The sequence below is a fragment of the Poecile atricapillus genome, chromosome 23, assembly GCF_030490865.1.
Source record: "Poecile atricapillus isolate bPoeAtr1 chromosome 23, bPoeAtr1.hap1, whole genome shotgun sequence".
In the NCBI taxonomy this organism is placed as follows: Eukaryota; Metazoa; Chordata; class Aves; order Passeriformes; family Paridae; genus Poecile; species Poecile atricapillus.
In genome coordinates, this window is record NC_081271.1 from 3,735,062 (window position 1) to 3,750,942 (window position 15,881).

Below are 15,881 nucleotides of genomic sequence, written 5' to 3' on the forward strand. Positions count from 1 at the left end.
AATAACGAAATAAAACGGGTTGTGTAACTCCACGCTTCCGGGCGCCCATGATCTGTGGGCTGGGGCATCCACCCTCGAGGGGGAAGGCGGTGTTTGGGTCGGAATTGAAGAGATATTTGCATAATGAGCTCGTTCACAGCGCGGGCGATTTGCGTTTCCCGGGGCGGGGCCGGAAACGGCGCCGTGGGGCCCGGGGGCAGCGGGGGGAGCCAGGCGGGGACGCGGTGACACCCCGGTGACACTCGTGAGTGTGCGGTGACACCGTGAGTGTGCGGTGACACTCGTGAGTGTGCGGTGACACCGTGAGTGTGCGGTGACACCCGTGTGTGTGCGGTGACACCGTGAGTGTGCGGTGACACCCGTGTGTGTGCGGTGACACCCGTGTGTGTGCCCTATGTCCGGCTGTCCCCTGTGTGTGTGACTGTGTCCAGCTGTCCCTGTGTCCGGCTGTCCCCCGTGTGTGTGACGGTGTCCGGCTGTCCCCTGTGTGTGTGACCGTGTCCGGTCTCCCCGTGTCCAGCTGTCCCCCGTGTGTGACCCTGTCCGGTCTCCCCGTGTCTCACAGGCCGCCGTGCAGCCCCCGCCGCAGCAATGGAGCCCCGGTGCCCGCCCTGGCTGCAGATCTGCCCCGGGCCGTGCCGCCTCCTGCTCCACGCTCTGTCCTCCGGCCCCGGCGGGGCGATGGCCGCACTGCGGGTGCTGCAGCGGGGCCAGCGCCGCGAGGGACCAGGGCAGGCGTTCCCCTGGCAGGCTCTCACCGCAGCCCTGTGCGCCGAGGAGCCCTCGCTGGAGGGGCCAAAGGACACCCTGGCCGTGTGAGTTGGATACATTTCTAAAACTTGGTGTTTTGTGGGAGTTTTGGGTGTCAGGTGCGCAATTTGGGAGAGCACATCCGCTCCCCCTGGTGCAGCAGTCCGTGAAGTTGGGATCATAGCAGCGACCCAATGCTGTCCCAGCTTGTGTCTGCAAAAGCTGGTGAAGCCATTAGGTGTCTCCTCTTGCTCCCTGGTGCTGTGGGACTCAGCTCCACGGGGCAGGTTGGAGTCAGGACAGGGGGATTTGCTCTGACCAGTCACCTCTCCTTTTCCAGCAAGCCACGGCTGCTGCTGCTGCCCGTTTTGTGCCAGAGAAACCTCTTCTCCCTGCTCCTCGTGGTTCAGAATGTAGTGCCCGGGGATTGCCTTGACCAGCTGCTCCAGGCCTTGGAGCAAGATTCCCATGTGGATCCCTGGGTGAAGACACTGGGGGATCTACTCCAGCAGGGAGCAAGGGCAGAGGAGGGCTCCCCACATCCCACTGCCCTGTCTTCCATGTGCCAGCAGCAGCTTAGGGACCTGTGCCAGAAAATTGCCCAGAAGAAACCAGAGGGGCAAAGAAAATTGAACTGGTGCTTCAGCAAGCAGCCTGGTGCCCCTGACTCTGCACCTCAAGGTGGGAAGCGCAAGAAAATGTCAGAGGAGAGCCTGGAGTTGGACAGTGAGAGAGAGGGGAAGAGGTTGTTGCTGGAGGAGGTGGCATTTGAGCCCCTGGAGCCCCAGGAATGTGGAGATATAGCAGGGGTGGAAGAGGAAGTGCCTGAGGAGCCTTCAGGGAATGTATCTGCTCAGGGCACAGATAAGGCTGCTCCAGACAGCTCCCAGCAAGATGCAGTTGGGGAGCTCAGGAAGATTTCCCAGACAGAGCTGGCAGTAGAAGTCCAGTCCTTTGTCCAGGTACTGTGTAGGGTTTGCTGTCCCCTTCCAGCCAGTGGGCTTTCACAGCCTGATTCCCATTCCTTCATCTCATTTCCCTCAGATGCATGGACAGAGGCTGAAAATGCTGCTGCTGCAGGAATCCAGTGTAAGTGGTTGCTTCTGTCTCTCTCCTGGAGCTGATGCTCTAAATGGGCTCGTGCCAGGGCCTTGGAAGGGGTGGAAAAGGAGGTGGATTTCAGAGAGACAGCTGGATGGGGATAAAAAGCCCTGTTGGCATTTCCTCTGGGCTTGGAACATCGACACCTGCCTGCACCTTGGAGGTGTGAGGGGCTGCCTGTGGGCTCAACACTGATGAACATGGGGGGAAGGGAGAAGCCCTGGAGCTTCTGTTTTGTGGGTTGGTTTATTTAGTGCATTACTCAGCATGGTGTTTCCCTCCAGCACGGCGAGCTGCGCACCCTACCTGAACTGAGCATCCTGAACAGCTGCTCCCCCAGCCAGGTGAACCCCAGCATCCCTGCTGCAGCTGCTGCAGGGGGCCTGCTGCTGTCCCTAATGTCCCATCCCCTCTGCCATCCCCAGCTCGAGGGGCTGTGCTCCTTCCTCCAGCTCTCCACGTGCCCGGAGCCCTTCCTGGTGCGTTTCTGCAGCTGGCTGCTGGCTCTGACCCCTGACCTCAGCTACACCAGCGCAGCCATCCTGGCAGAGCAGCTCTTCCTCAGGCGAGTACGTGCCAGGGCAGTGGAGGTTTCATGCTCCCCATTTCCCCCTCCACTGTCCCCACCTCCTGCCTTTTCTGTCCCTAGGTCCTGTCCCTCACCCAGCCGCCTTCCCGACACCTCATGGCTGCCCTCACTTCGTTTTGCTCCAAGTATTCCCATCCCTTCTGCCACGTGCTGGTGGCTGCAATGCTGCAGGAGCCTGGGGAAGGTGTGGTGGGCTGGTGGGAGGTGTGGCAGCTTCTGGGAGCTGGAGAGGGGCCCCAGCTGCAGAGTGCTGTCTCCTGGGAGTCATTTGTCATGTGGAACAGGTGTTAGGAGCCATGGAGGTGTGGGGCTGCTTCCTTCTGGGCAGGTGAACACTTGGGGGTTGGGATGGGAGGTGGGTTTACAGATGCCTGAGATGGAGTGGGAGGGCTGGCTAGGCTGGCTTCTGGCTTAATGTTTCCCAAAGGACAGTTCCCACACCTCTGTGATTGGAGGGCTCCTGACAGCTCCTAATGCTCAGCCAGAGCTGCCCCAGGGTGGCTGTGCTGGTGTGAGGAGAGGGTGAACCCCTGCCACCAGCATCCCGTTTTCCCAGAGACTGGTGCTGTTTAAAGCCTTGCTGCAGCTGGGCAAAGGAAGCAGGATTATCCTGAGCAGTAGAAGGGGGCACTGCATCGTTTCTGCCAGTCTTGACTGGGACATCCTCCTGTGAAGGCGTGCCAGGAAGGGCCATGCACATCCCCATGGATTTGGCAGCCTCTGGAGGCTCTGCCCTGCTGCTTTGCCCTTGCAGGTGCTGAGCAGACCAAGCTGATGTGTGAGCTCGTGGAGGAGTGCCTGGAGCCACACTCTGTGCAGCTGGTGCTGAGGTGAGGGGTTACAGGGCCCACAGCTCTGCTTTGGCCTCACACCTGCCTGGGTGGGTCCAGCTGGCTCCAGCCATTTGGGAGCACCAGCAGGGCTGTGGAGCAGCACCTTTCCTCTTCCCTGTCCTTCCAGCCAAGTCCTGGAGGTGCCTTTGTCAGAGAGACTCCTGCCAGTACTGCAGGCTGTGCTGGGGCGGCAGGTGAGGGGCCCACCTCATCCCATGGGTTTCCTTGATGCCTCCAGCAGCGCTGGAGCAAGGACTCCCTCTCCTACCTGCTCCTGGGTCTTTTCCAGGAGGTGCTTCCCCCCAAGCTTTTGGATTTCCTGGTCCTGACTCTGTGCCAGCAGGCCCCAGCCTTTGCCACATCACTCAGCTTCGCCAAGCTGGTGACCGCCGTGCTCACAGTGTACCAGAGCCAGGTGAGCGAGCCAGGCTCAGGTCCTGCAGCTCCTGGGACCTGGCCCAGAGGTCTCAGATTGGCTCCTGGCAGGGCAGTGCCCTGAGCTCATGCTGCCTCCATCCCAGGTCACCCCAGCTCACCGGAGCAGTCTGGCTGCGGTCCTGGATCGGAGCAACGCGGTGCTGAAGAAATCGCTGCAGGCTGTGCTGGAGGGGGACAGGTGAGGTGGGGACAGGGGTCCCTGTCATGGGGGATGGCAGGATCTGCACCCTGGGCTGTCCCAGGGGTGGGGAACCAGAAGCTTCCACACATGCTGTGCCAGAGGTTTTCCAAAGCTCTACAGTGGTGTGTATGGCAGTGGCTTTCCTCTTCTTGATTTTTGTCCTTTTCCAGGTGACCACCAAAAGGAAGGTGGCAGCTTCCTTGCGTGGAGGACACTCATTGCACAGCAGCAGCCACAGCCACCCCTCACTGGGTTCCCCTGGTGAGCAGGGACTGTTCCCCATGTAGTGCCCAGTGAGGGGGCTCTTGCTGGGCAGTGCCATCCCGGCCCCTCACACTCCCTGGGGCTTGGAGGGGTCTTGGTTGAACAATTCATGTGTTTCTAGGTGTTTCTGTATCTGTTCTCTCTCAAGCCTGCCATGCTCACCAAGGTGACCACACCAGGGCTGTGGGGGCAGGCAGGACACAACCCACGGGGGAGTTTCTGAGTTTTTACTTCCCAAAATGTGTTGCTGAACCAGGACAGACATTGATTTGAGCCTGCATGAAGTTGATAATTCTGGACTTAGTTCACTATCTTGGTTTCACCTCAGCTCATTCCAAGGCACGAGTTCTGTGCATGTCCACCCTCCTCCACAGCAGCCAAGGCCGTTTTGGAGCAGTGCAGGCTGGGCTGCTGCTTTGTGTATCTGATCTGCTGGGATTTACACATCTCTGGGTGCAGAAGACTGCGACTTAGCTGAATTCCAGCTGAATTTAGCTGGAAATTTTGAGTGTTCTGCTTTAAATCCACCTTTCTTTCCTGTTTGCCTGGCCTGTGAGGGGCCCTGCTGTGTGCAACACATTTCTGGTGATGATGACACTACTCGTTGCTCTAGTAGAAAATGTATGGCATGACTCTGCTCAAAGTTCTATGCTGTATTATTGAAAGTACCCACTGGACACCTCATCTAGGCACCTCCTGGTGTGAGAACTGGGAAGAAAAGTTTGGGAGAGAGTGGATACTCAGGCAGGTAGAGCAAGGGTTTCAATGGAGATTTTGAAGCATTGCATACTTCAGGAGCAATTTAAAAATCCATAAATATCTACAAAGGGAGAAGGAGAATTATAACGTGCAATTGTGACATGTGGCTGCTTCAGGTTTGCTCTGTAATGTTTAGATCCCAGCCAGGGAAACTGAAGCATTAGGTCATGCTCTTAAGGCTGAGAGCACAGATTTCTTTATATAAGAATCTCTTAAGCTATTTTAGGTGACAGTGGACTGATGAGGCTTCAAAGTCCACATTAGCTGGAGGATAGAAACCTCCAGGGAGCCAGATTGTTGATGTGTTTGCATTCCAGTGAGTTAGTGGCTGAGTGTAGTGAAGCTATTGTAGGGCTGCCCAAAATACGACATAAATAGAAATTGTGCCATGATCATCAAGGTCTAAGCCTGCTCTTCTGGCTTTATTAGGTAGCAGGCTCTGATCTTTGCAGTTTCCCTGCAGAGCTTCTACCAAGTGACCTCGGTGTCATTGTCCCCAGTGCTCTGTCTGGCTGTGGCTGTCAGTCACATGGAGGTGACCACTGGCTTGTGGCAAAAGCCTTCTTAGCCCTACTTTTGCTCTTGGCTGCGGTTTATCATGTGCTGTGGGTTCCTCTGAGGTGTACATGCAGACAACAATTGTGTGGGGAGAACTGGGAGCAAACCCTGGGCATGCTGCACATGCTGGGGGAAGGCTGCTTGTTTATATGGAGGTTGGCAGCAGCTGCACAGAAGACTTTACTTTTGACTCCTCTTGACCCTTTCAAGAACTTTAAAACCTGTCCTGAACAGCAGAGAGAGGTGGATGCAGCATAAAACATCAGTCAGATTTTATAGTTCAGCAGAATCTTGGCCAAGGGTGGTGGGAGTGCCAGCACTGGCTCTGTCCTTGTCTTGATTTAAGAGTGGTGATGGTGAAGGGAATGATCCAAAGCTTTGTCTGTCTTTTCCTAGGCTGGGAGTAAGCAGTGATTTTCAGCCAGTTTACTTGTGATACTTGGCAGTGGTTCCTTACCTGCTTCCTCTTCTGTTTGTAGAGTTTTATTTCACATTTCCTTTTTGGCCTAGTAGTTCTTGGGTTTTTTTGAAGGAAATTCATCATATGCAGTTACATGGGTTGTCTGTCTGCTCTGCTGCTTCCTCACCCTCCACAGGAATTTTTGAACCAGTTTCATGGCAAGATGATTGTCTTAAATTGCAATGCAAGATGTAACCAAAAGTCTGTATTCTATTCCCAGCTGTTAAAATCAGCTGTGGCAGTTCTTTATCTCGTCTATGACCCATCCCTCATAACTCCAGGGGGATCTCTTCTGTTAATGGGCCATTGAGCCTCACTGCATGACTGATAGAATTCCATCATCCCATTGTGAGATGCTCCACCCAGTGGGAGGAGCCAAGCATTCCTACCTGGATATAATCTGGGATTTAGAGCACCAGAGTCAGCCTTTCTCCACTGGATTCCCAGAGGAGACCGGACCCATTTCACCACCACTGGACCTTCAGAGGAAAACTACACCCATCTACAAGATTACTGCTCCAACAGAACCACATCTGCCACCCCAGCCACCATTTAATAGGACTGCTACCAACATCCTGCCCAACAGAGTGTCAGGCTGTATTCTGACTCTGTCAGTTGTTTTTATACTGCTCCATTTTAATTTTCCTATTAAGTTGTAAGGTTTTTTAAAAAATTTATACATACTAGTAAAGAACTGTTATTTCTACTCCCATACCTTTGCCTGAGACTCCTTTAATTTCAGAATTACAATAATTTGGAGGGAGGGGGTTTACATCTTCTATTTCAAGGTAGGCTCCTGCCTTCCTTAGCAGACGCCTGTCTTTTCAAACCAATGGTTCCTCCACTCCCCAGGTGCCTTCATGGGGCTATGGCCAGGCAGCAGAGAACCTCTTTGGAGTGAGGGGCATGGGGTCTGTGGATGTTAAACACCAAACATCAGAGCCATGTAGGAGACCTGGGCCATGCAGTCCTTGTTGGAAAGGGCTGAAACTCAGTGGCTTTCCCAAAAATGGCCAAGGGGCTGCCCTTCTCCAAACAGGAGCTCCAGGTTGTTGCTGTGTCCCCCCTTGCAGCAGTGCTGGTCACCCCACTTCTTCCTGGAGGTAACTGCGTGTCCAGTGACAGCCTGCTAATCTCATGTGTAATCCCCAACACGCTGGTGCAGTTCTGCCTGGAAACCTGGGGGCTGTGACACCCAAACGTGAGGCTGAACTGCTCTGGGGGAGGCTCAGCAATATTTATTTTTTTCACTTGGGATTTAAAACTGAATAAAAAGAAAGAGCAATTTTCCTTCTTGTTTTTTTTTGTTTTTTTTTCTTCTGTGTGTTTTTGTTGTTGTTGTTTGTTTTTTTTGGTGGGGTTTTTTGGGTTTGTTTTTTGGGGGGGGCGGTTTGGGGGGGTTGGTTTTTTTGTTTGCTTTTTGATGTTTTTTTGCCAACAACCTTTTAATTGTAAGACAAGAATCATGTTGTCTCTTTGGTAGCCTGATGGCTGCCAGGTCCCTGTCAGATAGGGAAGCCAGGGCCACTGAAAAGCGAATTTGAGGGAGGGCTGGGGTGCTGTTGTGCAGTTGTGCCCCTGCGCAGACCTGTAAATCATGATTACTGCATCAGTGGCAGCAGGCAGGGTCAGTCTGAGCAGCTTTCCTGCAAGCAGTGGATAATCCAGATGACCACACTGTGTGATCTGAGCTGCGAGTTTAGCTCAGCTTCAGGTGTCCTGGAAGATGCTGTAGCTGCTGCGAGGGAGCTCTCTGGAAGGAGAACAGGGGACAAAGGCAGAGCCCACAGCCACATGCTGCCACCCACCCCCCTGGGCTGGAGATCTCCCAGAGGGTCTCATTTCTCCCTGCTGAACAGGTCTGTGTGAGGGGAACTGGGCTGCTTTTCCTTGCTTGAGGCTCTGTGATTCCTAGACTGCAGTCATGATTTAGCTGTTCCCAGCTTAAAAATAAGAATACCTAAAAATCCCTGCATGCTTTTAGTGAATGTTTTTAGAGGCTCTTTGAACGGGGTGGTTTGTGAATAGGGGCATTGCCTCTTGTCAGCCTTCCCCTGAGTGTAGGAGGGAACAGAGGCTCCAGTGTCAGGGTGTCCTTGGGTCTGTGTCCCCCACTGAGCAGCCCTGGGCCTGCCAGGGCCAGAGCAGAGGCCACAGAGCCTGATGTGCTGCCTGGTGCCAGCTGCTGCCCCTGGGGAGGAAGCTGGGGCTCTCTGCAAAGGTGTCCATCCTTCACTCCCTGTTTGTAACCCCTGGCCGGGGGCTGCATTCTGGGCTCTCACTCTGGTAGGTGGCTCAGAGCCTGGGCCAAGCCAGCCCTCACTGGGAGATGCTGTTTGGCCTCTCAGGGCTGAACAGATCTGCAGACCCCAAGGGCACCACTGGGCTCCCTGGGCGTGGGGGGACAACAGCAGCTGCCTCCTGGTAGTGCTGAACGTGGAGTAACTCGCTGTAAGCTCATTAGGGGAAAAAAGCAGCTTTAGAGGACGTGACGGATTTGAGCAAAGAGGTTGGGCTGGGGATGGGGCAATGGGGGAATGGCCAGGGGCAAAGTGGGGCTGCTGAGAAGGGCAGGAGGGATGGGGGTCCCGGGCAGAGTGGCTTCCCCTCATCACCGGATAAGATGCTACGGGGGCCCCTCATCAGCACTTTGGTTTATCGTGGTGCTGGGCCCCCCATGAAAGCCAGGGGGATCCCCCATCTCTCCTGACTGCCCCCACCCTGCCCCAAGCCTGCTGCCAGGGAGATGCTGAGGCTCAGCTCTGCTCTGCTCCGCAGACATCGGGCATGGAGGGAGCAGTCCCAGTCCTTCCCAGCCCTGTCACCTCCTCAGAGACGGATCAGAGGTGCAGGAACTGGTCCCGCACCAAAAGCAGACGTTTCCTGGCCACCTGCAGACCACTCTGCCCGCCCTGGCCGGCGCGGGGAGCTCCCAGCCGCTCTCATGCATCTCCTTTAAAGGCCTTCTCTCATCGGGCTCGTCCCCGGCAGCTCCGTCTGCCGCAGATGCAGTCACTGTGCCCTGCGGGGAGGCTCCGCCGCCGGCAGCGAGCGCCGTGCGGGGCCCCAGCAGCCCCGGGCCACCGAGTGCCGGCCCCACCGGGTCCCCAGACCCCCTCCCGGGGCGGATGGGGGCCCAACAGAGCTGAGTGCCGGGTCCGAGCTGAGTGGCCCCAGCATCTGCCTTCGGCTGCTTGAGAGGAGTTCAGGCAGGTAATGATGTCCCGGGGAGAGCTTGGTCCTGCCGAGTTGAGGGAAAGCGCCCGCTCTGACATCTCAAGGGGTTCCTTATGCTAAACCAGCTGCTTGTCTCATATCTTTTCCATCTGTAACACAAAGAGAAGGACCGGGTGTCCGTGAGGCTGTGGGAAAGCAGCAGCCTGCGGGGTCTGCCCCGGCTGTGACGGATTGAGCACTTTGCAGCAGGGACCAGCCCTCCAGAGCACTCTGATGCTTGCTGGTGCGATGAGTTTGGCTGATCCCTACTGGCTGGAGGAGCCTGAGCCCCTGGGTGGGGATGTCAGCGGCAATTCCCACTGTGTAGGTGTGAAATGGGCTGGCTTTGAGAGGTGCCAGGTGCTGCTTTTTACACCTTCAGCAGAGCTGAGCAGGCACTGGGAGCTGGGTGATGGCCCTCCTTGGTGCTGGGGTGGCCTAGACTGAGCTTAGCCAACGCTTTACACGTAGGGCTTCAAGCTCTCTGTCCCCCTAGATCTCTCTTGAATTTCCTGTCCTGGACAAAAAAATTCTCTTTCTGTCCCATATCTGCATGTCCGTGGGCACAGCCTGTGAGGAGTCCCCGTGGGACAGGCCCTTGTGCACAGGACTTCACCCTGCGCTGGGAGAGGGACTTTGTGTTCTTCCTGCATTTTTCTCTGATTCTTTAAACATTGTAAAACAGTTTAAATGAGTTGTCCAAGCTCCCTTATATTTGGAAATCTTTTATATTTGTCTCTCTGGGAGCTCGGGGATTGTCCTGTCTGCAGCCTGGAGAACAGGGGGTTGCTCTCACTCTGCACTGGGTGCTCACACTGGTTGGTGGCTGCAAATCTGCCTTCCCCCATGAAGCTGACCCACATCACGAGCACAAAATGAGGATTGCCCTGGGGGAAGGAAATAGGGGTGGCAAGCAGGAAAGTACCGCCCTCAGCATTGCCCAGAAACGAGGCCTGTATTGAATTTCTCATTTGCCTTGCTCCACGCCCGCCCAAATCCCACCAGCCTCCTCCTGAATCACAGGAGCTCCCCACCTCTTTTCCCACAGATGCCTCCACACTAAGCAGAGGAGCTCGAAGCTCCTGCTGGGTGAGAAAATGCTTTAAAAATATAACATTTAGAGGCGTTCTCCATCTGCGCGCAGCTAATGTGAGTCTCTCACGATAGGTGTGCTGGTCCTGGAGCCTCTGCACTTTACAAATGAAGCCACTCGAAGGGACCTTGCTGGGACAGGGAGAGGAGGAGGTGCAGGGACCGGCCCAGGGGCGCGTGCGGCGGCAGTGGCAGAGGACGAGCTGCCGACCCAGCCCCTCACCTCGAAGGTACGTGGTAAAAGCTCACCCAGCGGCTCTCGGGGTGCCAGCAAGGATGGTACAGTGATGGCAGTGCCAGGCAAGTGACACTGAGCATCGTTTTGGCATGGTGACTCCTTCTGCAGCCGCTGCTCTCAGGCTCGCCGGGAGGTGAAGGAAAAGCTCTGCTGCAGCTCTTTCCAGAGCCAGGGGTAAAAGTTTGGGGGTTCAAACCCTCTCCCAGTTGGGTGCTGGGCTCCAGCATGAGGCTGCAGAGGGCTCTGTGCACAGCAGCCCCTGTGTCCTCATGCACTGGTGACCTGTCATCCCTGGTGGCCTCCAGCATCAGTGAGCAGGGATGCTACAGAGCTGCCAGACTACCTGGCACCCAGGACAGGGTTTTGCGGTGCTAAACCTGTCCCAGTGCACTTTTAGGGGGGCCTGCCATCCCCATGGGGTGTTGTGAAATGGTGCCTGGGCTCTGGGTTTGCTGCGGTGCTGGAAGAGGCTGGCTCACAGTGAGGTCCGCTTGGCAGCCAGAAGAAAATTATAAAAAAAAAAAAAAAAAGACAGTGCTGAGGCAAAGTACGGCAGTGGCTGGTGACTCATTGCTGGCTGGAAACGGCTCCGGCGGGTCCTCTGTGGGGCTCTGCGGCGGCGGCAGGAGCCGAGGGGACGGCTCGCCCGGGGCAGAGCAGGACCGGGACCGAGCAGGCTATGGAGGATGCTCGGGAAGGACCCAGGTCCGGAGCAGCCCCATCGAGGGAGCTGGGGGAGCCCGGGGGGTGGGATGCTGCCGATGCTTCCTGAGTTTCTTTGATGTTTACTCGGGATTCCCTCTGCAGGGAGCAGCAGGCAGAGCTGTCCGGGCTCCCCACATCTCCGGATGAAGGTAAGGGCAGCCCAGGCGGATGGGGTCAGAAGTGTGGGCTTTCCACCGCCCCTCCCTGAGCAGCAGGAAGGTGTCCCCTGGCCTGGAAGCACCTGCCTGCAACCCCTTCCAGCCCTAGGAGCCCAACCCCATCCCCTGGATTTGCCTCACCAGCTGTAACCCACCCTCTGCACTGGATCCCTTGCCCTCCTCCCCCTGCTCTGGCCCAGTTTAGCTCCAGCTCCCTTAATCCCACTGGGATATTTTGGGGGGTAACTGCCAGCTCATGTCCCTTGCGAGCCTGCAGAAGTGCCAGTGACAGTTTTGGGGGTTTTTCCTGAAGTGGTGTCAGGCTGGGGAGGGGACCCTGCTGCCCAGCTCCCACCACCCTCTCTGTCCCCAGGCAGGATGATCAGTCCCCAGGGACACCCAGGTGGGGTTTCAGCCAGGAGAGAGCAGAGCGTGGAGCAGGTCGGTGAGGTGAAAGGGAGGGGAGGGCAACAGGTGGGGGAACCTTCCCTGCCTGGTTCCTTGGGCTCAGCCAGGCCCCCAGCCCCTCTGTGCTGGTCTTCCTGGGATGCTGAGCAGCACCAGGGAGATGTTTACTCCAACAGCACCTTTGTGCCTCTCAGGAGCCAGGCAGGGCCATACAGGAGCAGGCTGTCCACCCTGGGGACAGTGACAGGACTAAAGAAGGTGGGTGAGTCCCCAGCCCACACCCCAGCTGGGTCCCCTTAGGGGAAGGTTTGAAGTAGCTGGGAATGAGGAACCTGTTCTGATGAGGTTCAGCTCCCTTGGTGGGGACAAGGCAAAGGGGAGACTGGCCTGGGAGGACCTAAAGCCCCCCTGATGTGGGGGGAAGGACTGGGATGGTTCCAAAACATGGGCACCTACCCCCTGGACAGGAGTGCAGAGGGAGGAGGGAAGGCGCAGGGAAACCCTCATGTGTGGTCTCTTGTGGCCCACTGCCTTCCTGCAGGTGCAGAAACCCTGGAAGAGCCGCTGCTGAATCTCCCCAGCGAGCTCTCAGTGCTGGACAGACTCGGCTTGCACAGGTAAGATCGGTGAGCACCTTCATCCCTGGGGGGCTACAGAACAGGGGCGTCCCAGGGCACAGCACGACTCAGAGATTGGACTTTCCTCCTTTTCCATTACACAAGAGTTGCTGTCCACACAAAGGCCACTTGGATTCCCACTTCCCATGGTGGCTGGCACCCCTGGGAGCAGAACAAGGGCATTTTCAGCATGCAGCCCCTCCATTCCTGACAGCACTTCTCTTTCTGCAGGGTGGCTTTGACAGAGCAGGATCTGGAGGTGAGGGCTGCTGGACTGGGCAAGGGGGCACAAGGACAGACACCTTTGCTGGCTCGCAGTGCCACGGCTGTGCCCTGCTCCTTCAGGCACCGCAGTCCCTTGGCAGCCACCTTATAAACCCTGAAATGATTTTGGCATTTGGAGGCAGCTGCATTTCCATGAGTCTGTCCTCTGTGCGCCCAGCAATCCCACAAAGTGCTCTGCAGCTGCTGAAGAGTGCCCTTAGCCGGGGAGGCAGCAGGAGCCGCGCTAATAAAAATAATTTCCCTGCGAGTGCCAGGGCTGAGTCAGGCTCAGCCATCAGCTGGGACCCGCAGCGAGGGCTGGCGTCTGCCCGGCATGTGCTCTTGCCAGGAGGGCTCAACATTTCCATGCGTTATCGGCTGCCTGGGGGACGTCTTCCTGGGCTGGCATCTCATGCCCCTGCACGCAGCAGCCGAAGGGGTGCTGGGGCAAGGCAAGTGCTAATTATCTTTAGCACTGCTTCATTTGGTGGCACACTGGGAGGTTTTTTGTGCCTTGGGGACAGCAGCACATGGCCCTGGTGGCTTCCCTTCTGCCCCGTGTCCCACCTCTCCCCTCCTTGCCTCGCAGGCAGCTTTTGCGCACCTCGCCCTGGCTTTTCGCTGCGATGTGTTCACCCTGCAGCAACGGGTGCAGGTGGAGAAACGGGCACGGGATGCAGCAGAGGAAAACATCCAGGAGGAGCTGGGGCAGTGCCGAGCTGCCCTGGAGGTAGGTGGGCAGCAGCGCAGGGGGCTGGCATGTGCTGGGGTCATCCAGCACTCAGAGGGGTTTGGACAACTCAAAGTGCCAGCTCCAGCAGCTCCCTCCTTTCCCCTCCCAGAGGCTGGGCCGATCCTGTGCCAATGCAGGCTGCAAGGAGACGCTGGAGCAGCTGCAGCACAACCTGGCCGTGCTGTCAGCAGCTGTTGAGAGGGCAACCAGTGCGGCGGAGAAGCTGGGGGCTGTACACCAGGTACACGGCTGGGAATGATGGAGGGTGCTACAGACGGGCTTGGGGACTTGTCCCTGGGCTTGCTGGGGTTTGTTTCTCCTCCTCACGGCGCTGGTCTTGACCTCGTGTTTGCGCTTACCAGGGTGCAAGGGATCCATCCACCTGCCCTTGGGAGCAGGAAGGGGATACACCTGCACTCCCTGGGTGGAGGCACCATGGGATGCACAGGGAGGGACTGGCAGAGACCTGGCTCCTTAGGAGACCCTGACCCCCATCCCGCCTGGCTGCAGGAGGCCCGGATGAGCCGAGCAGCAGAGGTGATGGTCCAGCACGTGGAGAACCTGAAGCGGCACCACATGCGGGAGCACGCGGAACTGGAGGAGATGAAGCGCCTGATCCAGCAAAACTCCCGCAACCGGCAGCTGGCGGAGACCCAGGGTGAGGTGCCGGGGCCTGGGCAGGGTTTGCATGGAGCAACCCTGCAGGATCTCGTCCTGAGCCCCTCTAGGGGGCCAGTGTGACCACAGAGCCAGTGGGTGGTGTGAGTTGAGGACCCACAGTGGGGAACAGCTGATGGGGTGGTGAAGGGAACAGCTGCTGACAGTTGTGAGGGGACAGTGGAACAGCAGATCAGTGTGGGAGCCAGGTGCTGGTGACTGGAGAGCCGTAACCCAGCTAGGAATGCAGGGGGGGGTGGGGGGCATGCACAAAAAGGACTCTGTTCCTGAACACCAGACCCCACATGTGCCATTGCTGTGCATGGGACCAGGTCCCCCTGCCCAGGGCACCACCTGCGCCACACACAGAGCATGTGGCCTGGACAGCTTTCAGCGGCTGGGAGCTTTGTGACTGTCTGTGCATCAGCCCCATCTTAGTGTTGGGGGATGATGTAAGGCAGCTTCTCTTTCCTCCCAGATGATGTGGAGCCACGGCTGAGACCTCACCCCCTGAAGAGAACTTTCCAGCAGGTAACTGGTCCCAGTTCAGGAGTCTCAGAGCCACTGCCTCTCCATGCCCTGCCGCCCTCCCTCAACTGGCTGTCCCCACATACCCACTTGTCCCCAAACAATGTCACTGCAGCCAGCTGCTGCTACAGGAAAGATCTGCTGGAAGTGCCAGGGATGAGGCAAAATGTAGGGGCAGCCTCAGAGGGCTGTTGGTAGACAGGATGCCCAGCAAGCTGGGTGCTGCCTGTGCAAGAGATCTTAGGCAGATCCTTCTTCCACTGCAGGGTCACAGTGCAAAGAGACACAGGCTTGGCTGTTCTTTAGCACCAGCTTGAATCCAACACTGATTCCCCTATAGTTCAAGAGGTAGGGGAGGGGGTTAGGCAGCCCCAACAGGACAGCTTGCAGCAGTAAATACAGGCACAAACCTCGTGGCTTTGACCTTCCCTGACTTTCCAGCTTCCCCTCTTAGCTCCACTGGGAGCTCGCAGTGTCCCGTGGTGTCCCTTGCCGGTGTGATGGGGAAGGTGGGGGTGAGAAGCAGCCACACAGTGCTCACCCCTAGCCCCTCTGTTGCAGGGGTCTGCCCGCCGCAGAGTCAGCATCGCCGTCATCCCCAAGCAGCTCTTGGTAAGGATGTGTTTGGTGGGGACAGTCAGGAGCTGTCCCCAGGCTCAGTGCCTCTGGGGCTCCATGTCCCCACTGATGCTCCCACCTTTGGTGCCCAGCCAGGTACCAGCCCTGAGAGCCGAGTGGCCCCAGCAGGTGACCCAGAGCCAGAGGGAGCCCAGTGCTGGCCCAGCATCCAGAGGTAACTGTGCCAGGTGGCCGGGCAGCCACTGCCCATGTGGGACAGCACTGACCCCTCTCCCTCCCCAGGAGTGAACTGGAGCCACAGGGCCAGGACAGCACTGTGACTGGGAAGCTGGTGGCAGAGGCAGATGGCAGAGGCTCAAGCGCAGGGGACGAGGAGCAGGAGCAGCTTGGGCTGACGTGAGCAGCACCCTTCGTGTGCCCAGCATCTCCCCATGGCTGCTGGCCTCTCTGTGGTCCCCAGGTGGCCGGTGCTTGGGCATGGGGCTGGGGGATTTAGTGGTGGAAGGCTGGGATGTCGCTTGGCTGCCCCTGCTGTGCCTCACTTTTGCCCATACTTTGTGGGTTGCCCATGCCCTCCTCAAGCTTTGTAAAAGGGCCAGTGAGGTTTGGGGCTGAGTTAAACACCCTCCTTGTCCCCAGATGGGGTGGAGGTGGGATTTTCTCTCTCTCACAGATGACAAGTGTCCCTTGTCACCTTGTCCCCAGGTCCAAGGGGTCTGCAGCAGAGCTGTGGCGTCCATGGCTCTTCTTCCC

The 15,881-nt window shown here is 57.4% G+C and overlaps 2 protein-coding genes across 7 annotated transcripts; both read left to right on the forward strand.

Annotated features, from left to right (window-relative positions):
• The first annotated feature begins 161 nt into the window (after window positions 1-161).
• On the forward strand, window positions 162-6,647 carry FANCE (FA complementation group E). Of its 6 annotated transcripts, none has more exons than XR_009279414.1 (12): window positions 162-244; window positions 566-815; window positions 1,091-1,712; window positions 1,795-1,839; window positions 2,136-2,420; window positions 2,501-2,624; window positions 3,195-3,270; window positions 3,401-3,467; window positions 3,563-3,688; window positions 3,795-3,889; window positions 4,063-4,153; window positions 4,304-6,647. XR_009279414.1 is itself a non-coding variant. In XM_058855969.1 (12 exons), exons 2-12 carry the CDS (start codon window positions 592-594, stop codon window positions 4,064-4,066), a joined length of 1,587 nt encoding a protein of 528 aa, XP_058711952.1. In that variant the 5' UTR covers window positions 162-244; window positions 566-591; the 3' UTR covers window positions 4,067-6,647. The 6 variants fall into 6 exon arrangements, 3 of the variants coding, with proteins under 3 accessions (XP_058711952.1, XP_058711951.1, XP_058711953.1); XM_058855969.1 differs by having other exon boundaries at window positions 2,136-2,195; window positions 2,277-2,420; window positions 4,063-6,647; XM_058855968.1 differs by having other exon boundaries at window positions 4,063-6,647.
• Window positions 6,648-8,965: 2,318 nt separating this feature from the next.
• Window positions 8,966-13,852, forward strand: LOC131587576 (uncharacterized). The gene is made up of 10 exons (XM_058855577.1): window positions 8,966-9,146; window positions 10,317-10,471; window positions 11,287-11,333; window positions 11,716-11,783; window positions 11,945-12,008; window positions 12,292-12,367; window positions 12,599-12,626; window positions 13,221-13,361; window positions 13,453-13,605; window positions 13,727-13,852. The coding sequence occupies exons 2-10, from the start codon at window positions 10,350-10,352 to the stop codon at window positions 13,850-13,852; spliced, it is 825 nt and encodes a 274-aa protein (XP_058711560.1). The 5' UTR covers window positions 8,966-9,146; window positions 10,317-10,349.
• Window positions 13,853-15,881: the final 2,029 nt, after the last annotated feature.

Bases quoted from the DNA above. Each gene is read 5' to 3' on its own strand.
- FANCE (XM_058855968.1), top strand. From the start codon at position 592: ATGGAGCCCCGGTGCCCGCCCTGGCTGCAGATCTGCCCCGGGCCGTGC. The intron at 1,840-2,135 runs GTAAGTGGTTGC...GTTTCCCTCCAG, and splicing joins TGCTGCTGCAGGAATCCAGT to CACGGCGAGCTGCGCACCCT. The intron at 3,271-3,400 runs GTGAGGGGTTAC...CTGTCCTTCCAG, and splicing joins TCTGTGCAGCTGGTGCTGAG to CCAAGTCCTGGAGGTGCCTT.
- LOC131587576 (XM_058855577.1), top strand. From the start codon at position 10,350: ATGAAGCCACTCGAAGGGACCTTGCTGGGACAGGGAGAGGAGGAGGTG. The intron at 11,784-11,944 runs GTCGGTGAGGTG...TGTGCCTCTCAG, and splicing joins GAGAGCAGAGCGTGGAGCAG to GAGCCAGGCAGGGCCATACA. The intron at 12,627-13,220 runs GTGAGGGCTGCT...CTTGCCTCGCAG, and splicing joins TGACAGAGCAGGATCTGGAG to GCAGCTTTTGCGCACCTCGC.